The following is a 27677-nucleotide window of genomic DNA, read 5'->3' as shown; positions in this document are numbered from 1 at the left end:
CACGTGGTACCTAATCACGTAAAGGTTATGCAACTATCTTCAACTTTCTCATGTCAGTACAAATCATGTATCTGAATGTACTCTCCCAATTATTCTTATAAGTGTTAAGCAGGTAGCTCTACACTATTCTACATCAGTGGGGGTCACCTTGCTGATTGTACCTTTTAAGTCATCTAACCAAGTTACATACGGTCTATGGTCAAAGTCCCCATGGAATAGGTTACATCGATCCTTAATAGAATGACCAAGCTGACAATGGTATACGGCTAATTTACTCTTTTCCACATCGATACAAGTCATGTACTCAAATGTGCTCAAGATATCTAACTAAGCACGAATAATCCAAAAATCAGAACCTCTAAAAATAGAGTATGACGATCCCCTACTGATCGGACCAACATAACTATATCGATCATCTACTAACTAATCCAACAAGAGTACATTAATCCTCCACAAAGCGACTAAGGTAAATCAATCCACGACTACCCAAGTCAACAAGTGTAAATCAGTCTTCTACTGACCGATCTAACAAGAGTAAATTGATTATCTATTGACGAAACTAAGTTAAATCAATACTCTACTGGCTGAGTCAACATGAATATACCAATACTATCCACTACCCAGCTAATAATAGCAAAGGCTGGTATGTGCCTCCATCTCCTAACCATCTAGTAGTAACAGAAGCTAAAACTACTGTTGGTATGATATGAAAAATCACCTAAGACTATAATCCTTAATCTCTATTAAGGTCAACCATGATCAATGGTTAACCCAATACATATAATATATACTATAACAACTAGACAGATACTAACAAAGAGTACTAACACATGTCATAACTATCATAAACAACAATGCATATACTAATAGAAATGTATGATAATAATATACTAACATACCTCCTATAGCTTGGAGATGTACTGCTACTGCCTAGTCCCAAAACTCGAAACAGTCACATCGAGAAAACCAAAACACGAAATCCAAATACAAGAAAATAGACATCGTAAACCTGTGACTCTGATACCAAATAAATTGGTATCAGATTAATTCAAAAATTCAAAACATCGTAAACCGTGCTCTGATACCAAATAAATTATCACGCCCCAGGTAGTCTCTGCTAGAAGAAATTTTGACAACATCTCCCCTATACACGTGACAATCTAAGACATTTCTACATACAAAATATACATCCGCCACATACGGTTGGAAAATATACACAACCACGCAGTATATATCATCAGCCCACTCGGCTGGAACAGAATAAATACAATCACACAGTTATATATATATTTAACATCCCACTCAGCTGTACTAAAAACCAACAGAGCGGAAAAATGATAAAGAAAAATCATACAAACTAAAAACGACAACTGCTAGCCGGCTAGGCTTTACACAACAACCACAACAACACAAAACACAATAACAACACTAAATACGAAATACACAAAAAGCGTAAATGAAACTCAAAGCGGTCTTCGGATGTGATGTAGGATCGACAGACAGGATACTCCAAGCGAATCCACATACCTCTAGCTGGTATCTGAAAAATAATTATATCAATAGGATGAGTCTAAGAACTCAGCGGATACCATATAGACATACATAATAAGATTAACTAACAGTAATAACTATGCGGTACAGTTTCCTGAACAAAAGTAGGAAATGCAGACTGAAAAGGGCTAAAGAAATTGTACTCACCAGAATCTCCTATCCGGAATATAAGGGTCGTCAGACCAGATACAAAATCACCTGTATGCATGTCAAACATATGCAACCACTAAAATGCAGCAAACAATATACAGCAATCACAAGCAATAAATGTAATCATGCAAAATGACATGTGTCACCCCTGTCACCAGTCAACCATCTCACACACGATAGTGAGACTGAGTGGGTAAGGCTATGACAACTGTGCACTCTGCCATCACTACTCCTGAGTGACCGAGGGGACAGGATGTTGTCGGAGTACACCTATCCTCCTACCCCAAACAGAGTGGGGGAGTGTAATGCTCTCATCTCCCTAAGACAGTCTAGAGGAGGGATCCCTGACGTGCTACCATGCTGCGACACGCTACCTATGAGTGGACCAGCGAAGCACTGACAGAGCAAACTGCACACACTGCATGATGTACTATTAACCCATGAGTAGTTGTGTGTGCAAATCATGTAACTGGCGATGTGCTCAATAATAATGGAGTCGACAATCGCTCAGCATGCAATCGTGCAAGATAGTGCATGACACTAAACATGTAGATACAGAAAGTATATATACTTGCATATAAAATGCACCAAAAAGGAACTAAATTCATACCATGATCTAGGTAACAATAAACTAGATACACAAATCAGAAATGTCAAATGAATAGACTACTAAACAGTAGGACAATGTATGTCATTATTCTTATGAACAAGAGTAAACATGGCATCAAATAAGGGAACATAAGCATGAATGCGTAACATATCAGAATATAGGCAAACTACAAGAACCAAATAAGGACATACCAAAGTAGATGCAAACATAATTATTACTACTAGAAATAAACTATTATGCATATCTAAGAATGACTGTATCAAAAAGATAAGTCAAAAGTACCCGCCTCAAAAAGAAGATCGTATTAACCAATTCGACGTCGAGACGCTCGTCTCGAATCAAAGTCCTGCATCAATCAATATATATATATATATATATATATATATTATTTAGCTAAATTCATATGAATTAATCAGCTAAATAAAATACCCAACCCTAATTATGGAAAACCCTAATCGCCCGTAGACATTAACCGTAACTATATTTAATCCACGGGTCAACTAGGGTTAGTTTCCTTAACCCTAATCGTTCCACCATTCGGATTTAAACCTATTAATCCCTAGACATCCTATACTCAAAATTAAATCTAGTTTATAATCGAATCTACCTCCACAACATACCCAAATCCAATCGCACAGTCGTTGACCCGTGACCAGAGATTCTTGCTGTCGTAAATTGATGATCGGATCTAGGTAGGGTGGTTGCCCTCCAAAACAAGTAACCTAATTCACAATATTTCCATTCTCAAACACACTAATTGCGTCCTCAAATCAGAAAATACCAATCAACAATAATAGTGTAAGGAAACCCGTTACCTAACTCTTCTTCTCCAACGATGACAGCAACAACCGTGATTGGTGACACCAGCTCAAAGTAAAAGATGACGGCGATGAGCGGAATCAGACCAAGAAGAAAGGGGCTGTAGTGAATAGAAGCTAGGGTGCGGCTGTTGTGCTGCCAAATCGCAACAGAGGAGGGCGACCTGTGTCGGCGCTAGAGTACAGGGACGGTGGCACTGCTCGAGTCGAGAGATGGTAGCGGCGTTAGGGACGACGAGCTCCTCCTTGCCTCGATCAGTGATTCGAAAAGGGGGATGGGGAACACAGGCCGACAGAGGAGGAGAGAAGCTTCGACATCGAGTTGGTTAGGGCACGGGACAGAGGAATCGAGAGGTGTCGAGCAAAAGAGAGGAGGAGGAAGAAACTGCGGGGGAAGGAAGCGGCGTCGAGTTAGCTAGGGCACGGCGTCGCGAGCTCAACGAACGAGGATGAAGAAGAGGCTCGATGTTGCTCAGGCAGAAGAGAAGAAGAGGAGGGTCGGCGATGGTGAGATGAGGAGAGGAGTTCGGGTGGCGATGAAGAGAAATCAGGGAAGGAGGAGATCAGCGAGGAGAAGTTTCGGGTTCGAGGAAGAAATAAGGAATGGAGGAAAGGAGAAAGGGGAAAGAAATAAAAAAGGAAAAATAAATGAATTAGAAAACTTAGGTTTGATTTAATCAAACCCTAAGTACCTTCTTAAATCAATTCCTACTTTTAGGTATTTCAAAACAGGCCTTTTCCATGCATATTAGTTTATCCCTGTAAACTACCTCATACGAACTCCGAAAAATTCTCAGAAAATTCTTAAAAATTCCGTTAACATTATTTGCATATTAAACCTTATTATTAAATTAGCATTTGTTATCGTATTTTACATCGCCGAAGGCTCCGAACCAAATAAACCGATCGTGTCTGCTTCTGGTTTCTTACTTGCTTTTGATTTTTGTATCTTTCCGCTGCATTTACTTTGACCTCAAAACGAAAGCAAAGTTCTTCAAAACCATGTGATTCCCCCCCCCCCCCCCCCCCTCACTGTGATTCAATCCAATAAAATTGACTTTATCCAAGCGTCCGAACTCCAGACTCTCAAACTAAGTCCAAGTGTCTGGAGTAGTCCTAGCCACAATGACGAGTTGCAGTGAGGATCAACCTTGGAACCATGTTAGCCGATTCCAGGTGTCCGGACCAAGTCCAGACGCTAGGAAACCGATAAACACTTATCGATTAGCCATTGCGAAGTGGATGGAGGTAACTGATAGGGAATCCAGGAGCCCGAACCTGGTCTAGACGCTCGGGAGCTGGCACGTCAGCCAATGGCTACACTTGACCAGTAAATTATAAATACAGCCCTAATCCTCGAAGTTAAGAAAACACACTCAATCTAAACTTCTGAATTCTATAATTATCTTATGTTCATGCTTTAACTTCTATAAGAGGCTACTCTGCCTTCGACACTTTACTTGAATGAGTCTTTTTAGTGCTTTTACATAGTTCTTGGACTAGTAACTTTCTAGTTGCAAACCAAGTAATCTCTAGTCTCTTATTTCATTTGTATGCATTTGTTTGTTATTAACTAACATGTGTTCCTTGCTAAATTTTATAGCAAGAGAAGTGCTAACCTTATTTCAGGGTATTCAATCCCCCTTTAGCCGGCCTACACGGGGGCCATCAAGAGGCACATCTAAAGTCATCCAGGGTGCCTCCAAATGGATAAAATTTTATCCACTTTTCAATGGTCATCCAACGACTACTGTTCATTGGAGGCGCCTCTATGGAAGCTCCAGGGCGCCTCCAAGAGGGACTCAAGGGCGCCTCCAACCATCTTGAAGGCGCCTCAAGCACTATTCATCCGAGAATGAATAACTCCAATCGTTTGGGTGATGCTCCGGTTATTCATAGTTGAGTTGATCCAACCCAATTTCGATCTTCTCCTCGAACATACTTCCTCCTCGGCTTCTCGTCCCTCGAATACTCCAAGCGCATCATTCTCGTCCACCGGTGTACTCTTCCGTAACTTTTCGTCCCTCAGATGCACCGAGTCGGTCGACCTGTTTCTTGTGTCATCCTTCTCGCTTCTACTCAACTTCTTGTGTTCCTAAGTTTCTGCACACTTAGACACAATACATCACAAGATACATGACCTAACTTAATTCAGTTGATCATATCAAAATCAACTTGCAATGGTACTTACAGTCCAAACATCGAAACTCAAATTCAAATCCACTCGAGGTTAGTCAAATCAGTCAACCTTGACCTGAGGACGATTCCACCAGCAATCTCCCAATATTAGAATTATCTCGTAACAGTTGCATCAACATCCAAAAAAAAAAGATAGTTTTAAAAAAAATAAAATGAGATAATTTCAATAAAAATAATGTCCCTTTGAATTTTAGCCTTTTAAAAATTTAAAATTAACTAAAAAGTATAAGAATTATTGCTCAAATTCTATAAATTTCAAGTTTATTTTGAAAAAAATGCTATATTTTGAAGAGAAAAAAAAATGTTATATTTTGAACTAAACTTTTCATTATACGAACCAGTCTTTTATAGGCCAGACTAGCCCAATGATTCGCTGCAGGGTCCCTCGAACTCATTCCGTTGGCGGGGTGTCTGTGCTTGACCCCACCATCACCGAGTGGGCCCCTTACCTCCCTTCATTGAATTGTCCTGATTCCTGCGTCCCAATTCCGATCTGCGCTAACAAACACTCACTAGCAAACACACACGAGCCCGACCCCCCCTATAGTAAACAGCAAACCACCCAGTCCTAGTCAGTAGTCTCATTCTCACTCCCCACTTCTCTTTCTGCCCTTTCCCTTTTGCCTTTGTCTTTGCCTTTGCCTTTATAAGCCCCCAGCGAACAGCATTCTCACACGCCAACCGACAGACCTCTCGTAATGCCGCTCCTCCATCTCCTCGCTGCCTTCCTCCATCTCGCGCTAATGCCCTCCGCCGCCGCCGCCGCCGGATCGGAGCGGGAAGCCGATAGAGTGGCGGCACTCCCCGGCCAGCCGCCGGTGGGCTTCACGCACTACGCCGGCCATGTGAGGGTGAGCGATCACAAGGCGCTCTTCTACTGGTTTTTCGAGGCGAAGCAGAAGCCCCAGGCGAAGCCCCTCCTCCTCTGGCTCAATGGTGGTCAGTTCGATTCTTCATCACCCCAAAAACAACAGATCGGGTCTCCTCTCCTTTTTTTCCTTCTTCTCTTGCCATTAGTCAATGATACAAAGAATATTACTTCTGAATCGTAGTGCTGGCATTGCGATTCTTGTTGCAGCAACAGAATATATCCCATTCATCGTAAAAGTTACAAACCCGTGACTAACGAATTGCCGATGTTGCTGATGTTCCTTTAATAGGTTCTTTAGACATGTCATGCTATCAACCTTTATTATTGTTTATTTTCACCTTCTCCCGTTTATAGTCGCGAAAATAGAGTAGTTGTTAAAGCATACATACATACAGCCCTCAAAACTTCTGCTACTCATTGCTCCACGACTTCTGTAACTCTTTGGCAAATGCCAGTTACTTTCGCCCAAAAAAAGTGATCCCTTCTGCTAAAGATATGCACAATGCTGTTAGTTCAGGCTTCCCCTTCTGGTGTTAAAAGAATATTACAATGATGACGGTTACACTATCATCATGTCTCAAAGCAGTTCTTTTTTTATTGTATTTTCAAAAAGGGAACGTAATAGTTTTTTTTTACAAGAAAGGAAAGGATTGACTTTATCCAAGTGACAGAATGTTAGATATCATGCAAACCTTTGCTCTTGAATATTTTTTAGATTTAAGACTTTTTGATGAGTCTGAGATCTTAGTCTTCAACATCAATGTGACTTTTTTTCTGTCAAAGATGTCAACTTGACTATGGTTCAAATATAAGGAAATCATACAGCAAAATTATGAATGCACACATTGGATTTGGCGGATGTTGTAGCTTACCTCCTAGGTAGGCAAACATCTGAAGCCTGGAAGAGTGCCAGTACCTTCCCTCAGGCTGTTCTTTATATTCTGGCAGCTACTATCCATGTGCTTGTTATTAGATTGGCAGAGTGCCAGATTCTTAGTTGTCATCCAATCTATCTTTACTGCACAAGAAATTCTAGAGCAGATTGGTAGGGGATGTGTCTTTCAATGATGGCCAAATGATGACTCTTACCTCTGCTTTCCTAACAACAGACAACTGTACCGCCAGTATTAATGTTTTTCTCTGAGGAGGGTAATAAATGTGCATGTATGCATGCGAAACCATTTGGTGCCTTTGGCTTTACTTGTCATTTAAATGAGCTCAGTAGAATATGCCAACCCCAGCTTCTCGTTTTGAATAGAGAACCATTCTAATTACTTTCACATGTCACTTTATTGCATTGGTTGTAGCTCAATTTTTAGGTCATATGTGCAGGCTTTTTTTGCATTGTTTTTTGAGGTGCTTGCCTGCTTTTGATTGAATCTCATCTTGGTCAAAGATATTTATTTGTCAGAAAACAAAATGGGAAACTGTGTCTTGCCTTTGAAAGAAAAGATTGATAGTTTCTTCCTTTTTTTCTTGCTGCCTTATTGTATGTTGCAGGGCCAGGATGCTCATCTATTGCATATGGAGCTGCACAGGAGCTGGGCCCGTTCTTGGTTAGAAGCAATGCTCCCAACCTAACTCTCAATCCCTATTCATGGAATAGGGGTAAGCGCTTCAAATCTAGTTTCTCAAACTAATTAATCACTAATGGCCATAATCCTTTATTAACTCATTTGTTTTCTTAAGTGTCTAACTACATATATGTGCGTGTTATAGTTGCAAATCTTCTGTTCCTTGAAACTCCTGTGGGAGTAGGATTCTCTTACACCAATAGATCGAAGGACTTGGAGGAGCTCGGTGATCAAATTACCGCACACGACTCCCGTATCTTTCTCCTGAACTGGTTCAAGAGGTTCCCTGACTTCAAGTACCATGATTTTTTCATTGCTGGAGAAAGCTATGCAGGTATAGCAATTCTCCTATTGAATTTGTATGTGTTTTGTTTTTCATAGGTTTAAAATACTGGTCAACTCTAAGCTAGGTTCAATTAGGTCATTATGTTCCCCAGCTTGCAGAGCTCATCTATGAAGGAAACAAGAAAGCTGTCAAGGATTCGTACATTAATCTGAGAGGTTTCATGGTAAGCAAAGGTTGGAATTTACTCCATGCTTTAACATTGGCTTCGGAATAATTAATTTGAAGCTACCCCACTGAATAAATAACATGAAAGAAACAAATCCGACTGATGTTTATCAAAGCACCGACTTTAATTGCCCTTCTTTAAATCCACAACGAACAAGGTGAAAGAAATAAAGAAGTCTGGTTGACAGTTTTGCTTTGTCTCAAAACTTTATGAGCTTTTCTTTTGCAACAAACAAAGAACCAAACATGACTAGGCAATTTCCTTCTCTTGCTCAGCTTCATCAATCTGGACAAAAAGTCATAATGGTAAAGGAAAAAAGAAAGAAAGTTATCTACTCCATTTATTTCTTGCTGCCTTCTTTGATCTGTTTTTCTCTCAGTAATTATATCGATGGAGTGGGATTAATGCATTTAAAATCTGATTCTCAACCCATCAGTATCTTGAACTTTAGAAATTACTGTTTCTTTTGACAAAAAGTTGGTTATTCTCATTGTGCAGATTGGGAATGCGGTGCTGAACGATGCGACTGACCAACTAGGGATGGTGGAGTATGCTTGGAGCCATGCCATAATCTCTGATGAGCTTTACTCCACCGTCCGTAAAGAATGCAACTCCTTCAAGGAGGAAGACGAGGGCGGTCACCCTAGCAAAGCCTGCTTACCAGCTGTGAAGGCCTTCCTTCAGGCCTACAATGACATTGATATCTACAGCATCTACTCTCCTGTCTGTCTCTCCAAATCTTCTTCCTCCACTAGCAAACTTGTCACTGCCCCCCACTACTTCTCCCAACATGTAACTCATTTCGTACATAGTCGATGCAGCACTGTTGTTTTTTTTTTTTTTGGATTTTGATTGGTTTTGATTCAGGAGAGATGGCATGAGATGAAGAAGATGCCGAGAGGGTATGATCCATGCACAGAAGACTACGTGGAGAAGTATTTCAACAGAGAAGATGTGCAAAAGAAATTGCACGCCAATGTCACACATCTCTCATATCCTTACTCCCCTTGCAGGTACTTTTCATGAACATCATGATCTCCATTATTCATCTGCTTTCTTTTACTTCTGTTTAGGGATAATAAATTCAGCATTTATGCATATTTGCCCTCTGATTCCAGTAGCATTGTGCAATAATTCATTTCACTGGACATCATATTCAATTATGAAACTCTAATTTCTGCCTCCTGCATTTACTACATTCTGCCTGCTTCCAGTACACTTTGAATTCTCTCCATCAGAAACCTCCAGGTCCCTGACATTTAATTACATCTTGTCGAAAAATTTACTGCGTTATATATTGTTACTAAGGTTTTTATAATAAGTACTATAAATATTAACATGGCAACTTTAGCTCTGTTTGTTTGCCTCGCACTTCCAAAAGGATCACTTACAATTAATGAATGTTAGTTTAGCCTTAATTGCTTACTAGAATGAACATATCATAATTTTTAGCCAAAATTAATTAGCAGATGAATCTAGTTGTTGTGACATGATTATATAATTATTGTGGTCAAAATTGTTAGAAACCTATGTATTAGTTTTGTTAAAATTATCATAATTATATTTAGAGAGTGTGTGTTTTTTGATATGTTGTTCGCTTTATGTTGCACACCCCATGAACACTTGAAATATTTTTTTGTTTGAATTTTTTTTAGATTTAATACTATAACCCAACATCTAAATTCTAAAGGCAAAATTCTAAATGACATAACCGCAAACTTTAAAAAAATAAAAAAATAATATAAAATAAAATAAAACCTATGCACTGCACAGTCGCACGTGACGCGATGTGCAAGGTATATATATATATATATATATATATATATATATATATATATCACATGTTACGGACTGTCGTCCTCGACTGTGCATTTCAATTTTTTATTAGTATTATTATTTTTATTTTTTTTGACTTGCAAGTATGTCATTTAGGGTTTTACCTTTAGGCTTTAGAGGTTGGGTTTTAGTATTAAATCCACAGAAAATTTCAAACTAAAATTTTTTTTAGGTGTGCGGCGTAAGATAAGTAGAGTATCATCCCTATATATATATCCACACACACGGGGTGTTCTGCCACACACCTCAGGATCTGTGTTGGCCTACATCATACACGACTGAGACATGCTGCCCATGTGGCAATGTCCGATCAACAATGCCACGTGGGCAGCGTGTCTCTATTGCGCGTGGTGCAAATACAATGATGTGCAACAAAGCACCATCATTTATATAATTTATACCTAAACTTATAAAATTTATTATTTCTCCATTATTTTGCTGTAGCTTGTAGCAGTTGCTAACTAGCTGCTACAATATTAAAATTTTGATTTTTCATTTTAATCAAAATTGTTATAAAAAAGTACTATTATATTAAAATACTTTTTACTAACTTAGTAAAAAAATTAATTTTATAAGAATTTGTCAAAATTACTTTAAAACAATTATAAAAGCTAAACAGATATAGCTAAATTTTAAATTTTGACTTCTAAATATTATTATATGAAAATATTTTATAAAATTCATCAAAATAATTTAAAATTAATTAAAATTATTTTAAAATTGTTGCAGAAGTTATTAAGAAGTTGCTACACAATTATAAATATAAATTTTAAATTATAAAATTTGAAATCTTGAATACTAAATACTATTTATATTAAAATATTTTTTTATCAATTTGATTAAAATTATTTAAATTTTATTAAAATTATTTTAAATTGTTCAAAATTATTTTAAAATAGTTATAAATGCTACTAAATAGTTTACTATACAGTCTTAAGAGTTATTATGAAGCTACTAGATTAGTTGTTATACCATATAGCTACAATAGTATTTAAAGAGGGTATTCTCGAAAAACAGAGTAGTGCTTCCTTTTAAAGAAAAAGAAAGAAAAAAAACAGAGGCGTCAGCACGTTTTGATTTTTGTCCATTAGTTATTAGTTTAACTTGCTTGGCTATTGCAATTGATTTGTCTAACATAAAATGGGTGTTTAATTTCCATCTTGCCACCAGCGAAATAATACACAACTGGAACGACTCGCCAGCGACCGTTCTCCCAACCTTGAAAAAGCTGATGAAAGCAGGCCTTCGGGTCTGGGTCTACAGGTGCCGTACAGCTAAATCTACTCCACCCTGTTAGATTAGTTTGAATTCGTGAGTTTAAACAGTTGATCCACAGCGGCGACACGGACGGGCGGGTTCCGGTGACATCGACGAGGTACAGCATCAACGCCATGAGGCTTCGGGAGAAGAAGCAGCAGGAGACGGCGGTGGGGCGGAAGAGTTGGGGAGGGTGGAGGGCGTGGTACCACAAGGAGCAAGTGGCGGGGTGGGTTGTGGAGTACGAGGAGGGGCTGACTTTGGTGACCGTGAGGGGCGCCGGCCACCAAGTGCCGGTGTTCGCACCGGACCGGTCGCTTTCCTTGGTCACGCACTTCCTCCACGGCCAATCTCTGCCTTCTTCTCGCGCCGGCCACCATCAGTAGCACTAGTAGTTACGTCGTTGGTGCAATAAGGACTGGAATTTGTCTTAATTTTGTATGGAATTTATCATTATTGGTTCTTATTCACCTGACTCGACGATACAACGCTGCACCCTGCTCAGCAGCTGTCTTCTTACAAACAGATCACTTAGTGGATCTTTAATGCTCTGTTTACTAAGTATGGTCGGAGGAAGAGAGAATCCAAGATGAAAAAACATATTTGGGAAAAAAAAAAAAAAAGAGAAAATAAAAGTAGAAGTGAAAAGAAAAAAAAAAATCCTTTAGGAAAGGAAGAGAAAACAAACAAAAAAAATATGCTCGTGAATTGTGAGTGAAGCCGGTGGCTAAGTGCAAGGTCAGCCGTCGCTGTGAGCTCGCAGTGTGAGGCGGCTGCACAGGGACACCCATGGCCGTGTAGGGCCACTTGCGGCTCACGGTAATGCAGGGTCTCTTGTGGCTGCACAAGGTGATCAAGGACGTAGGATTTCTTGGATCATTTTTTGTGGTTCAGGAGATATGAAAAGTGATCCAGGGGATGTACCATTTATATTTACGGCCGGATTATGAGCGTGATCCGGTCATAAATGGTTGCGATCTCTTCCTGGGTTCATCGTCCCTACTAGGTTATAATTTTTGTTCGGAGCGGGTGGCCGGAGGTCGTCCGGAGGACACCCTCGCTCGTCGTCCAGTAACCTGGCCACTTATCCACCATCGGAGGCTTCCGGCCGCTCGCTCCAAACAAAAACTATAACCTGGTGGGGACAGCGAACCCAGGAAGGGATCGCAACAATTTACGGTCGGATTGCGATCACGATCCGGCCGCAAATATGAGTGGCACATCCCCTGGATCACAAAAAAGTGATCCAAGAGATCTGTGCTCGATCAAGGTCGCCTGTGTCCACGTGAAGCGATTGGGGCCACTCACTTTCAGGAGGTGACCGAGATTGTCTACGCGAGGTGATTGGAGCCACTCACATTCCCACTTGCGGCTCACGACAATGCAGGGTCTCCTGTGATCGCACAAGGTGATCGAGGCCGCTTGTGTCCACATGAGACGATTGGGGCCACTCACTTTCAAGAGGTGACCGACACCGTCTATGCGAGACGATCAGGGCCACCCACATTCGTACGAGGCGATTGGGGCCACTTGAGTCTCACAATCAAGAGAAAAAAATTATTAGTTCATTCCTTCCAATTTAGATTAATAATCCACGGATGAACTTTTAAAATCATCTATTTATTATTTTATAATAGGTAACCAACGGAGTAATCTATCCTTTTTCTACTACATGAACATTGAAAAAAATTTCATGCTAAAAACTTTCCTCAAGTTTTTATTTCTTTCCTCCCAAATAACACACGGTGAGGGAGGGGCGAGTGCACAAGTGTGACCGGTGGTGGGCATGTCGTCGTTGCTGCTGCTTGTGCTCCGCCGCGACATGTATGAGTGGGTGATCGGTTGGTACTTTCAGCTTTGACAAGCCGGCAGGTGTGAAAAAACAAAGACATAGGAAGAACAGAGAAAAAATTAAGAGAAAACAATCACTTCGTTTATTGATCATTCTCGTAAACTATGACCTCTGTCCAACCCAAGCTAGCACAAGCTACACCAAACCAAATTATCTAACTGTTTAACTAATCTAGGCCCATTCGCAACTACCATGGACTAGATGAATATATTATAAAAACATCATAATAATATTTGCTGACGAATAGATTGAGTGATAGGCAGGACATATACATGAAGAAATTTTCAACAACTTCCTCTCCCAGATGATTTTAAAGTAGTTTGATAATCAAACGACAGTAAATACCACTATTCGTCGTCATCTTCGATCTCATGCACAGCCTGAAGGGGACCCGTCGCAGAAAAGAAGCTGGTATCTGATGTATTGGCCGGACCACTTCCGAACAGGCATATTTGCGGCTCAATCCTATTCATCCTGTTCCATTCTTCATCCGTCAGACACCAGTTGAAGATGTCGATGTTTTTCCTAATCCTCTCGGGATTTAGGCTGCAAGGCAACACACTGGTTCCCCTCTGTAGCCCCCATCTTAGAATCACCTGTTAAAAGGCCCATCGACGTCAAGAGCACGAACGAAAAGCTTGTGAAACGGATAGAATGACTTACCTGTTCTGGTGTCTTATTATGGTGTTCAGCTATGTCTGCGACCACGGAGAGCTTCATCATTGGTCCATGCACTGATCTTGATCTTCGGAATGTTAACCTAGGAGTACCGACTTCATCCTCTGATCCACTGTCAGAAAAACCAGGACTAGCAGTTGGGCACCCACGAGAGGTGGGTACTCCGAGCGGGGTGTGAGCAGATACATGGATGCCTTTCTCTTGACAGAATTTCACTAGTTCCTCCTGCCTCCAGAAGGGATGCAATTCCACCTACCAATCCATGTTCGATCAGGCACAGATACAAAACTTAAAGACTAGAAAATCTTGTGTAGCTTATACAAAAATGTATTTGATCAGAAAAATATGAATGAACAAGATAAAAACAGTTAAAGAGGAATCATTTTCTCAGCACCATGGTTGAGTTGAGACGATTCCAGTACCAGTGATTGTCAGCGACTCTAATCTCAAACCATGAAATATTTGTGCAGTAAATCCTCTTTCTGTCAGTTTGCTGCTTCTATAAAAAGTAGGTAAGATATTAAAACTATACATTGCCATGGGTCATTGCATCCAGAATTATTTTATATAACTCCCTTGCATCGAATATATGCTATATCTTATTTTGAATCTAAACTACACAATCACTAATTTTAAAAGTCCTTCAACTTCCTTTCTTTAAGATATGTGGCTAATATTTGATGAAATTCAAAAGAAGGTACAGAATAACAGTCATTTCATTTTCACTACTAAAATAAAATTGAGCATTAATCATCTGTGACATTAATCATATTGAAACTCACCAATCTTGTATGCAAAAAACATTTTTCTAAGTTCCTATGCAGTCAAAATATGTAAGGCAGGTATTGGTCAAAAGTATTGACTGTCATGCTTTATTTTCTAGCATTACAAGCTTCTACATAGAGATTAAATCAAACCTTTCTCCTAGTGGGGAATCCATGTGCCAAGGAAGCAAGTGTTTAGTGAGCTGAGATAGGATGATACATCCAACTTCTAATGGAGAACTAGGTGTGTTGACCTCTCTGTCGATGGTTCACATAGAGACTAGTGGTTGTGGTGGTAAGTAAACAAAACAGATTTCACTAGGAGCGGGTGTTTGGTGTCAACTAATTACAGAATAACAATGATATGGGAATTTTATCAATGCAGCAATTCATGTAATTGGAACTTTAATCGAAATCCATATCAAGTTTTCAATTTGAGATGATGACTCTGCATCATAGTAATCAGTTTGGAAGGATTTAATTATCTTTTCTTGCATTTTCTGGATCTAATGGACTAATGTTATCAACAAAAATTCATTAGCCTATGTGTGTTGTCAGTGCAATAATGTGTCAAGAGATCAGGTTCGATCATAGGGTTTGATGTCGGGTAAAAGGTTTAAGTTAGGCCATGTATGTATTTGATATGTGTTAATTTGTGCAGTAACTTGAATTGGGGTAGGCCATGCCTAGGGCCCCTATTATATTGGGGGCCCATCAAATTATATATATATCAAATATGAATATTAATTTAAAAATATATGTATTTGGATATTAAATATTTAAAATTATGGCTAAAATAAATTTTAGTCTAGATTTATTTTCATCAGTAATTTTAATTTTTTACTATCCAAATTATATTTGGTCAGTAATTTTTAATTTTTTAAATTTAACCAATAATTTAAATTTTTTAGTGTTAAAGTTAGATTTGGTTGATAATTTTTTTATTATTAAAATTTGCTTCATAATTTTAAATTTTTTATTGATAAAAATTTAATTTACTAATCAAAATTAAGTTTGGTTTATAAATTTAAAATATTTATTGGTTATATTTAATTGATATTTTTATAGGGTTTAGAATTTTGGGCACTCCTTTTTTTAATAATTCGTCGTTAATATTTACTAACTAAATATTTTTGGCTAAATAAATTTGATTGATAATTTATCAATGTTGAAATTGATAAAAAATAGCTTGGTTCACGAACCTCCAGCCAATGAGGGATCCTGGTGAAGAATCTATTGTATGCAGTGACTATATCTACTACTTGAACTTATTACCTCTAGGTCACACCAATAATTTTACCACTATGTCAAGACTTTCCTTCATCGAAGTTAAAATTGATTGATACTTTTTTTAAAATAGCAACTAAAATGTATATTAATAATATTACAGTAATTTATTATTCATTGCCAAATTAGTTAACATAAAATATTTTTTATTTTTTAAATTTTACTAATAAAGAAGTGAGGTTTGACTAAGATAAAGTTATTCTACGTTGCCTAGTTGGTCACTACTTCCAATTGCATAAATAATCATTGGCAATGTATGAAATTGTCCTTTTAAATTTTACTAATAAAATTAAATGTCTCTAATAATATTTTTAATATTTATTTTTTAAAAAAATATTAAGTCCTTAATTTTTTTTTTCCACCTAGGGTCTCCAAAATGGTTGAGATGTTGAGATGGTAATTGGTAACTTGACAAGTTTTTTTGGCTCGGTGGCCAAAAAAAGATGAAATAAGACATATAAGAGACCATAGGACAAAGTGTAAAGAGGCACGATTAGAAGGAAACAAACTTAAAGCATGAAGGATGACAAAGCAAGTCTACTAGTGAACTGAGTTGACTAGCATGCTTGGTTTGCAAACATAATATTTCTATTCAAAACCTAATCGACTTGTTAGTGGACTGATTGAAATCAGTCATCGTATGTGGGAATCTAATCCACTAACGACTTAGCGAGAAAGCTAAAAGTAGTCATTGATCTGACATATTAAAGTTGCAAAGGTTGGATGACCTAGAATCTATAGAAGACAACTTATGATGAAAGCTAGCCAACGAAGCTAACTATTGACGAAATGAAGATTGTCAATAGACTAATGGTGGATCTAGTTGATTGATTGGCAACAGAATAGTAAAATAGAAACTAAGTTTAAATGTTGGAGGCTATAAAAGAGGGACCAAGAGGAGCATTAAAAAACTAACAATATATTGATCATCTAATCTCGAGTCTTTCTATGTTCCTCCAATAGGTTTCTATAGGTCGTGAAGTAGGAATGAGGGTTTTAAACCATATTAAGTCGACGCGTTAGCGATTGGTATGTATTGATCTATTTGATTATGGTTTTTCGCTGCACATAATCTGTGTGTGACCTTTCTAAAGCATTAGAAAGAGTAGAATTTTATTTGCAAGTCAATCACTATCCACTTACCTTCTAGCTATCCAGCCACTATACCTACCTCACAGTCCTAAGTCCTAACACGTATATGATCTGGCAGTCAATTAATTGACTCCTACAAATGGTGTTTCTAATCAAAGATCCTACAAAAGCAGAGAGATTATAATATGAAGATTTAAATAGTCAACCTGAACAGAATGACAACCAAAACAAAGTCATGTAAATAGAGCTCCAACTACTTCAATGTCAAGTTTCTTTATCTACTGCAGGAGATTGGAAGAAGTAAAGATCACATATATCATAGGTTATCGAAACCTAAATAGCAGATGAGGAAGACATTGGTCAAAATAAGCTTCCATATAAACACAACCAACAACATTGAAAGAGCAAAACTCAGGTTAGTCTGCAGGGGTATTTTAATAACAACAAGAAGATGTTGATAGTTTATTTCAAACCATCACAATCACTATGATTTTATGGAATTCCCTAGTACTAATCCTGAGTTTACGCCAACAAAAAGACTCAATGTTCTGATTCCTCGAAGACAACCAATTATCTACAGCTCGCCATTAAGTAGTGTTGACATAATTGGAAGAAGCACAATGGATCAGCTTTAAGTTTAGTTCCCCATTCATATAATGTCCATTGTCCTGATCTCGTTATTCTTTCTTTCTTTATTTAAAGTTGTAAATTTGGTGTCTTCCATGGTACATAGATTTTGTGTATCACAGATTTTATAACCAAAAAAAGGTATTTGCAACTGAAATAAATAATCGCAAAAAATACTACTACACAAATTGAATAAAACATGAATTAATTTTACAGAACATGTAGAAATTAATTCTGGAGAATATATAAAGGCTCACAAAATCACACACGCCAAACCCATCATATAGCGCTGACAAGGACAAGAATAAGTTGCAACACATGTTGAAATTTTAGACAATTGAAGATAGAATTGTCAAGTGCATGTCTCCTCTAGCTATCAAAAGGAGACATTATAAATTATATAGTTGCAAGGAGGATTTGATCCCAACATCTTGCCAATAACTAAAGGCATTTAATAGCTGCACTAATTGGCGTCTCCAAATTAGTTCAACTAGTCTATCACAAGGCATCCTTGGAAATTCATCTTTTAGTTTATAATAAGAGTGCATTACTAAAGAAAAGTTGATCGATGCAAACTTAGATAAATATGACAAGATAATATAAATTATTCACTTAAAACAACTCAAACTACTAAACTGGTGCACACAAAATTCAGGGAATCAACAGATCTATAGTAGATCAGTCCAAACTACACTGTGTACCATAATCCATGGCAGAACAACAATAGCCTAGAGAAGCAAATTCAGTAAAAGCGAAAAGTTCAATAAAAAAGAAACAATGAAGCATTTGAATTGAAGATTGACTAAGACGTCCATGGATACAGACTGAATATATCATTCATTAAATATAATTTCTTATGCAATTATCAGACAAGTCAGTTTGATAAATATGTCATCAGATAGGAAATAAATTCTTAAACACATAATGGCATATGACTTATTCCAAAGGTTAAATATGAAGGATTAGTAGAATACAAGCCAAACTCATAGTGCATAATTAACTATAACATAAAAGGTATCTTCAGGTTTATCATTAAATGACTAATCCAAACCAAAACCTTTTTGTAACTTACTAGAAAACATCATCCAATGCAAAGCCACAAATGCTTACCTGATTGACTGCTGGCATGATCTTCGCAAACTGAAGTAATTCACTAATTTGCTGAATATTGAAGTTGCTAACACCAATTGCACGAACAATCCCCATCCTTACAAGACTTTCCATGGCCTCCCAGGTTGGTTTTAACCTCTGTGAGAACTGCCTATACTCGCTGGCTGATTTCCAAGAAGGATCAGTTGCATCTCCAAAAGATGAGCACTCAGGCCAATGCACTAGATACAGATCCAAGTAGGAGATTCCAAGGCTTTTCAAGGAAACTCTTACAGAATTCTCAACTCTCTTATGTGAATTAGTAGCACAGTACAATTTTGAAGTCAAGAACAAGTCCTCCCTCTTGATCCCGCCTTCAAAAGCCTTGGACAAAGCCTTCCCAACCTCCACTTCATTCCCATAAAGATGGGCGCAGTCAATGTGGCAATAACCAACTGTCAACGCTGCCGCCACAGCATCAACACAGAAGTCATCTTCGTATTGCCATGTTCCAATCCCAATGGCAGGAATCTTAGCCCCGGTGTTTAGAACAAAGTAGTTCTTAACTGTTGCTCCCTTCCCTCGCATTCTTGCAATCTGTTCAGCAAGAAAACATAAAAGATCCACCTTCCGGTCAATTGTCAACGTTTAAGGAGAGTAAAGCAACAAAAATTGCAACTTTATTCCCTAGCAGATCAACTTGTATTCAGCACAAATTCTACACATAAATCACGGGAACCCTAAAACCCCAAAGAAAATCATAAACAATTCCGTTCAACAAAGAGCCGCAACGACCAAACAGACAAAAAGGGAAAACATATAAAGAAGAAGCGAAACAAACCAGATAAGGGAAATTCACAAGGCACAAACTGAACTGCTCAGATGCAGCTAAAGGAGAAAAGGCGAGATTTTGAACAGAGGCAAAGCAATCCAAGCCCACATATCCATCCCCAGTCGCAATCAATCAATGAAGAGAGAGAAAGATAAAGCATTTTACCTTGGTTGTTTATGAGAGCGGGCAGTGAAGGTAGAGTAGGAGGAGAAGATTGCGACGCGCAACACCCAACAACCTCCACCTACCGCTTCCCTTTGATCTGCAATGAGTTATCCGGAGAGGAAACGACTCGGTCTTCTCTTTGCTGCTCTTCTTCCTTTGTCGATGCTTCGGGCCTAACGCGAGAGAAGCGACGGATTTGGATTGGCGACGGCAAGGAAGAGAAGGAAGGAAGGAGGAGAAGAGAATTTACAAATGACTGCGTCAAGAAGAGTTGCCTCGCGAGAGCCGACAAAGAATCAACGACGCCGTCGATGCTTTTGGAGAACCCTCCAAAATATCTAGTTAGCTTTTTATTATGATTATTTACAGGGCTGATATGTAAATTTACTATATATATTAAAAAAATCTTTAATTATTCATATCAGCCCATAAGTCAGTGGTAACTCAAATTCGAACCGGAAGAATATTTTAAATAAGGGACTCAATTCGGACCGATTTGGTGGCTTCGCATCGAATTGAAGATCGATTGTTAAAAAATCTCAATTTAAATCTGACCCAAATTTAAATTTAATCTAAAAATTTTAAATTTAAACTCGGATAATCCATCTAATCATAAAAAAAAAATCCTTTTTTATTATTTTTATATAATTTTTTACTTTTTATCTCAATATTATACTATATTATGCTATTTATGTATATAAAATATTTTAAATTTTAAAATAAAATTTAATTTAACTAAAAGAACTCCCTAAATCTTAAATTTAGGTCAATCAAGATTAACTTAGATCATCCAAAATTAAACTAACCCTAAAACTTTTAATCCAACTCGAATCCAATATTTTTAGGGATTTTATTTTTGACCATCCTAATTTTAAAGGCACATTTTAAATATGTGCTTCTTATTCAGAAATAAAAAAAAGAGGATGGTTTACCTAATATTAAAATACTTTTTGTACTTTATTTTAAAATAATTTTGACTAATGTTGCATATATTTTTCATTAAAATCGGTCAATGGTGGAGATATTTTGAGTATTAAATTATGAATGTGGTATTATTTTGATTATTTTTTAAAAGAAAGTATTTTTGATTAGGATGGTGAAGTAGGGGCTATAAATGAGCTAAATATTCATGAATAAATTTTATGTTCGGTTTGATAAGAGTTTGTTTATGTTCATTTAATATTTACAAGATCAATTAAATAAATAAGCTTGAATAACTCGTTAAACTAAATAAACAAGTTTGAACATGTATATATTCAGTTCGTTAATGTTCATGAACAGCGTTCGTGGATAATGTTGACAAACTATATTCATTAATAAAACTCTTATCAATATATTAAATAAATAATAACATAAAATAAATAAATAAATTTGAATTATCAAGTTCAATAACCAATCAAACAAGTAAAAGTTATAAAAATCAAACAAACTTGAATTGAGAGTTTAATAACATATAAACGAATCAACCTTGAATTAAGCTCAAGACAAGCTTGAATTGGGAGATCGATAACATTTAAACAAAACAAACTCAAGTAAAGATTCAAATAAGCTCAAGCTCATAAAAAATAAATCAAGCCAAGTTTGAATAATCATTTCAAAGGCTTGGTTCATTTTAAGCTCGGTTCAACTTGGCACGATTACTTTATCAAACAAACTTGAACACTCAAAGTTCAACTCAACTAGGCTCGTTTATGATGGCAAAAAAATGAAACCCCCCCCCCCCCCCCCCCCCCCCCCCCCCCCCCCCCCCAAAAAAAAAAAAAAAGCTAGGCTCGTTTATAGCTCTATGGTAAAGGAGCCTAATTTCACCGTGTTCTAGCTTATTTGATAAATTAATTGAGATAACTCAATCCAATTTCAAAATGAATTAAGTTGTTAACATAATTATTTAAATTTGACTTTATTTTTTTTAGGAACTTGAGCTTGATTCGTTTAAATATTAATTATGGAATTATCAATTTAAACTTATTTAATAATTTTAAAATTTTATAGTTTTAAACTTAGTTAATTGATTATTAAGTTTGATAACATAAGTTTATTTGTTCATTTTGATGATAATTTTATTGATCAACATTATTCATAAACTATATATATATATATATATAGGGATGATTTTTAATTTTTTTGCCAAACTTATTTAATGGACTCCAGTGTAAAATTCATAAAAGATGAATATGATATTTATGTGAAATTATATCAATTTGATAAAGTGAAAATTAGATAGTGTTTATATGGAAGGATTGGAGCATTAATGACAAATTGATAAAAAATATTTTTATATTATTATTTCTAAATTTTAAGGTGATTTATAAATAGTGTGTTAGATTTAATAAAAAAATAAATGAATATAATAATTTGAGAAAACAACTATTAAATTTTCATATTATTCTTTATTTACTTGGAATAATTTTATATGGTATTTTATTGAATTGAGGTTTCACCCTACTAAATTTGCTCAAGCATCTTAATTTCATTTAGTTCCTAGACAAAACTAAAGATGGTTCTCAACCACCAACTCCAACCTAAAATATGTTGTTCCTTTATCGCAACATCCTTACCTAATTTACACATGTTGTCTAAAAGTATAAATCACATTGCTTGCAGCCTTTTGACCTTATTGTTTTTTTTTGTTTTGCCTTCGAGTTCACCTTGTCAGTCCCTCGAAAACTCAAATAGGCTAAAGTCTTCAATTTTTTATAACATACCATGTTTTGTTGCTCACTTATGGAGTTCACCTTCTATTGGGCTGCACCAAAGCATATCTTAAAAAAATTGGGTTGTAAATGGATTAAACATGCATAAATTTGATGTTCAAATTTGTTTATATTTATTTAATATACATAAAATTAATTAAATAATTAAATTTGAAAAACTTGCTAATGTTCTTTAATTCTTGAACAAAGATTGTGAAATCCTCACGAGGTGATCAGTTAATTAGACTCTATTCGATAACATTAACTACTAAAAAAGAAACCAAGCTTCAATAACCATTTCTTTATTTTAGACTCAATTTGATTAGCTTATTCTATCAAATAAATTTAGACATTATAAAATTGGTTCAACTTGACTCATTTATAAGGATAAGCATTTCGGTTAATTGGATTCATAAATTAATCGAATTAACTAAAAACTAATTTAATATTAATTAATCAAATCGAATCAAAATTTTTCTAAAATCGAATTAACTAAATTAGATTAATGATTGATTATTTCAGTTAATACCGAATTAATTAAATTTATTTAAAAATTAATTAAAAAATTATATAAAATTAATATCAAATTAAGTGAATTAGTCGTACGTGTTTGTAGATAAATTATATTTTGAATATACCTAATAAACGAACTAAAGAAACAAAAAATGGATCTTTGAAGTGTTGCAAGAACTGCAAGGAGATTTTTTTGAATCATTTAAATGGATCTTTGTAGTGTCGCAAGAACTTCAAGGAGAATTTTTTGAATCATTTCCAAGGCTGCATATCTGCCCGTTTCAAGGGTCCTCCTCCTTTGCTCGGTGGAGCTCGAATTCCGAAGCGAACCACCGTCAGCTTTTCCCGGCGTGCGGCAATGGCGACTCGCGCCGTTAAAACGAATTCCACCTCCTCCTAGCTACTTCACCACTTCTGCTTGCCTCCCAGCACGACTGATAGAGCATAACTCTCTATCGACGTTAACGCTCCATCGTCGTCATCTGCATGCACGCACGAACTCGTTACCGTATCCCATCGGAGACTGATCCGGCTTTGCTCAGTGGAGTTCGAAGCCCGAAGCGCCTCTAATTCTTCTGCATGTGGAAATGGTATCGCCATTTCTTTAAATTCACGGCGACACTGCCTCTCTTCCCCCACAAAAAGAACTCCATCTCCGACTCCGTCACCTCCAGAGCTGAAGAGCTGCAAGGCAAGCAATGTCCGACTCAGAAGGCCATGGCAGGCTAGCTGAACAAATCTTCTTATGGTCCATGGAGGATGTCCTCGACCCTGATTTCTTCAAGCACAAGGTAAAAATAGACTCTTTCACTACTTGTCTACTTGCACACCTTAACAATCAAGTTTTTCAAGCCCCTTCGGCTTCATGTTTAGGTGAAGAGGATACCGATGACCTTCGAAAGTGTTGAGAACTATTTGCGGTCATTCACTTATCCATTGCTGGAAGAACTACGGTCAGAAATGTGCTCTAACCTGAAAGACCTATCCCGTGCTCCTTTTGCCAAAATAGAGCAACATAACTGTATGAATCACAAAGAGCGTGTATATCTCATGGATGTTGAACGCCCGGCTGATCGACGCAAAGCTCATGATAGGGAATTAAATGCAAGCAAATATGGTGACAAAATGCCTGTCCGGAATTTCTCAAATAGAGGAAGAGGTAGCGTTGCTAGACCATGCAAAGATGCTATTGGATCTCGGAGTTCCTCTGATGGAGGCAGAAGTGCTGGATCCTATAGGCCACGCGTGGGTGACATTCTTACATTGTCACAAAGTAGGCCATCAGATGGTTTTGGTCCGATGATGGGTCAGGAGTCATACTGCCTACTTGAGGTAATTGAGGATGAATCTCTAGGACATCCACAAGGAAGTTTTGCAGTGAGAGCATCAAAAGATATTGATGTTTCAAGAGGTGGCTATTCGTGTAAAGAAATAAGTGGCTTTTTTGTCGTTTATCTATTGAACATGACAACATACGCGAGAATCTGGAAGGCCATGAGTTTTGAACTTGCACAGAAGAGAAGTTTAAGTCTTATTTATAAGGTGGTAGATTTTAAACTAGAGGTATGCATATAGTCGATTTATCTTTGTAAATATTTGTCATTTATGTTTGCATTTACTTTGTGGCAAATTGTCTTTTTGATAGGATGACATGGGTGACATTTCGTTTGCAACCGATTCTGACTTTTGTAGCATTCAGAACATTGAGATTGGAATGAACATAACAAAGTTATCACTCAATGAATCTCAGACCAATGCAATACTGAGTTGCATATCGGCGATCAAGAGTCATAATGATACATCCATTAGACTAGTTTGGGGACCTCCAGGTACTGGAAAGACGAAAACAATCAGTGGTTTAGTGTGGCTATTAGATCAACTGAGATGCAGAACACTAATTTGTTCTCCAACCAATAATGCTGTAAAAGAAGTTGCATCGAGCTTGTTGAAGCTACTGAAAGAATCCTCTGGGATAAGTCCATGTCGGTTGGGAGATGTTGTTTTGTTTGGCAATGAAGAAAGGTTGAAAATTGGTGATGATCTGAGAGATGTGTTTCTTGAGCACCGAGCAGATAGCCTAAAACGGTGCTTTGGAATTGGATCACATACTGGCTGGAAGAATTGTCTTAGTTCATTACTAGAGTTATTTGAACACGGTGCAGTTTTGTACAGAACATTTTTACATAAAGAGAAGATTAAGGATGATGAGAAGTACTACTATGTTGAGAATCCATCCAGTCAGAGTGAGGAGACTTTTCTATTGTTTGTTAGGAAAAAATTTGCAGCTCTTTTAAAGGAATTCAGGGAGTGTTTCAATACTCTGTATGTTCATATGCCGGCAGCTGCTTTGTCGGAAGTTTGCTATAAACACATTAAGAACCTTCTTCATTCCCTTGAATGCTTTAACACTTTTCTCTTCAAGAAAGATGCAGTGAATGATCTGGAGAAAGTATTTGGATTCAGTTTTGAAGAACAAGAGGAGTCTCTGCCTGAATTCATTGATTTTGTTGGTAGCAACATAAATACCTTTACCAAGCTATTGAAGTTGAAAATAGTTTGTTGCCACAATGTAAAACTGCTTGAGCAGTCATTACATCTACCTTCATTTTCTGACAAGCAAAGCATCATGGATTTCTGCTTGCAAATGGCTAACCTTGTTTTGTGTACGGTGTCATCTTCTTCCTTGTTATACAGATTGCAATTAGCAAAGCCGTTCGAGGTTGTGGTTATTGATGAAGCGGCACAGTTAAAAGAATGTGAATCTCTAATACCCTTACAGGTCTCATCCATAAACCATGCAGTCCTTGTTGGCGATGAATGCCAATTGCCTGCTCTTGTCAAAAGCAAGGTACCAATTAACACTCATTCTCTATAATCTTTATAACTTTAGCTTTCTATCCAAATAGTTTGTAATTTAGTATGTTATCTATACTATGTTCTGGCAATGCATTAATTTGTATATCTTTAATCATTTTGAACTTATGTTTATTTTATCAGGTTTCTGAAAATTCAATGTTTGGAAGGAGTCTTTTTGAAAGGCTGAGTCAATTAGGATGCAAGAAACACCTTCTGAAAGTGCAGTATCGCATGTGCCCATCTATTAGTTCTTTTCCTCTAAAAAACTTCTATGACTTCCAGATTATCAATGGACCAAATGTCATTAAGGAGGACTACAGAAAAAGGTTTCTTCCAAGAGAGATGTTTGGATCATACTCTTTCATAAATATCGCAGATGGAACTGAGAGTGTTGACAGCTTTGGTCACAGTACGAAAAATGACATGGAAGTTGTTGTTATCTTGGAAATTCTTAGAAACCTTCATACAGGTATGTATTGTGGTTTCATATTGCTGGTTATTAATTTGCTAGCTTTGTGAATTATAATGTTTACAATAGTTTAATAAATCTACCAAACACAAACTTCTGAATTTCAGAAAGACTATTATGATGTTCTTTTGATTCATAATGCACCAAGCCACTCTTTTCCGCAAACCTTTACAGGGGACCAGCATTGGTATTCATTTGTACTTCCTATAGATTTTACAAACTTTATTATTATAACCTTTTATAACTGTAAAGAGTGAAATGGTGTAAGGTGATAATACCAATGTATAGGAAGGTTATAATAATCCTCATTATGGTCACCTTACACCATAATCCTCACTCTTTTAGCAAAAAAGACTAATCTATACTTGACGCCTCCTTTAGATATTAATTATTTTTCTATGCTTTAGTGACAATTCTTTTTGCTATCTTGTACTTTTGTAGCAACCTTGGAAACAAAGCAAAGCTTTAGTGTTGGTGTCATCTGCCTGTACTCAGCACAAATTGTTGCTATTCAGAAGCAGTTAAGAAACATGCATCTGTCAAACTCAAACATGTCTCTTAAAGTTAGCACAGTCGATGGGTTTCAAGGTAGTGAGGAAGATGTTATCCTACTCAGCACAGTGAGATCAAATGCGGATGGTTCAATTGGGTTTGTTTCTAATCCTAATCACACAAATGTTGCACTGACCAGAGCAAGGTGTGTTCCTATGGTTCATTTTTTCAGCCTTTTTCTCTTACATGAATTTTTTAAGACTTTTAAGTTTCAGATATTGCCTTTGGATATTGGGTAATGGACCAACATTAAGTACTAGTGAATCAGTATGGGCAAAAATAGTACATGATGCAAAAGTTCGTCGCTGCTTTTTTAATGCTACTGAGGATGAGAACATTGCTAAAGCAATCAACAGACCATTTACTTCCTCAAGCACTATAGATTCTCTCAACTTTGATTTCCTACACATTAGTGAAAGTCAGAAAAAGGTACATTATTTTCTGGTTCTAATTGTAGTTGCCAACTACAAATCCATTATATATTTTACCATATTAAATTATGACAATCAATTTTTTGATAATGTAAATGATTCAATTTGTATTTTGTTATTATTTTTTTACTTATTTCATTTTGTTTTAGGATGACCATACGATTCCAATCTCTAGTTATTATGGAAATTCTTCGAAATATTCTGAAGCTTCTAAAGGCAAAATGCCTTTATCAAGACACATGAATTCAAATAGTTCATGCAAAGAAGAGTATGATTCTCTGCCATATCAGAATTTTTTTTTTAAATTTGTTATGTTTTCTATTATTTAAACAAATTTTGCCATTCTCAGTGTACTTCTGACTTGTGATTTAGAAGAGACTACATTGTATATCCATTGTT

General features: G+C 36.8%; 2 protein-coding genes across 5 annotated transcripts; one reads left to right on the top strand and one right to left on the bottom strand.

The window, feature by feature from the left end:
* Positions 1–5960: 5960 nt before the first annotated feature.
* LOC121967097 (serine carboxypeptidase-like 35) lies at positions 5961–11935 on the top strand. Its single transcript, XM_042517123.1, has 8 exons — positions 5961–6267; positions 7700–7807; positions 7919–8107; positions 8194–8282; positions 8784–9077; positions 9153–9298; positions 11292–11384; positions 11458–11935. The coding sequence occupies exons 1-8, from the start codon at positions 6027–6029 to the stop codon at positions 11762–11764; spliced, it is 1467 nt and encodes a 488-aa protein (XP_042373057.1). The 5' UTR covers positions 5961–6026; the 3' UTR covers positions 11765–11935.
* A 1354-nt stretch (positions 11936–13289) lies between these two features.
* Positions 13290–20080, bottom strand: LOC121967096 (NADPH-dependent aldo-keto reductase, chloroplastic-like). 4 transcript variants are annotated; one of them, XM_042517120.1, is made up of 5 exons: positions 20015–20080; positions 19765–19937; positions 18789–19364; positions 13894–14160; positions 13290–13826 (listed from the first exon to the last, which is right to left on the bottom strand). In XM_042517120.1, the coding sequence occupies exons 3-5, from the start codon at positions 19353–19355 to the stop codon at positions 13578–13580; spliced, it is 1083 nt and encodes a 360-aa protein (XP_042373054.1). In that variant the 5' UTR covers positions 19356–19364; positions 19765–19937; positions 20015–20080; the 3' UTR covers positions 13290–13577. The 4 variants fall into 4 exon arrangements, with proteins under 4 accessions (XP_042373054.1, XP_042373052.1, XP_042373055.1 ...); XM_042517118.1 differs by having other exon boundaries at positions 19765–20080; XM_042517121.1 differs by lacking the exons at positions 19765–19937; positions 20015–20080 and adding an exon at positions 19609–19740.
* Between the last annotated feature and the right edge of the window lie 7597 nt (positions 20081–27677).

The sequence above is a fragment of the Zingiber officinale genome, chromosome 3B, assembly GCF_018446385.1.
Source record: "Zingiber officinale cultivar Zhangliang chromosome 3B, Zo_v1.1, whole genome shotgun sequence".
Classification (NCBI taxonomy): Eukaryota; Viridiplantae; Streptophyta; class Magnoliopsida; order Zingiberales; family Zingiberaceae; genus Zingiber; species Zingiber officinale.
The sequence above is the reverse complement of the archived record's forward strand: the minus strand, read 5'-3'. Positions and strand labels throughout refer to the sequence as shown.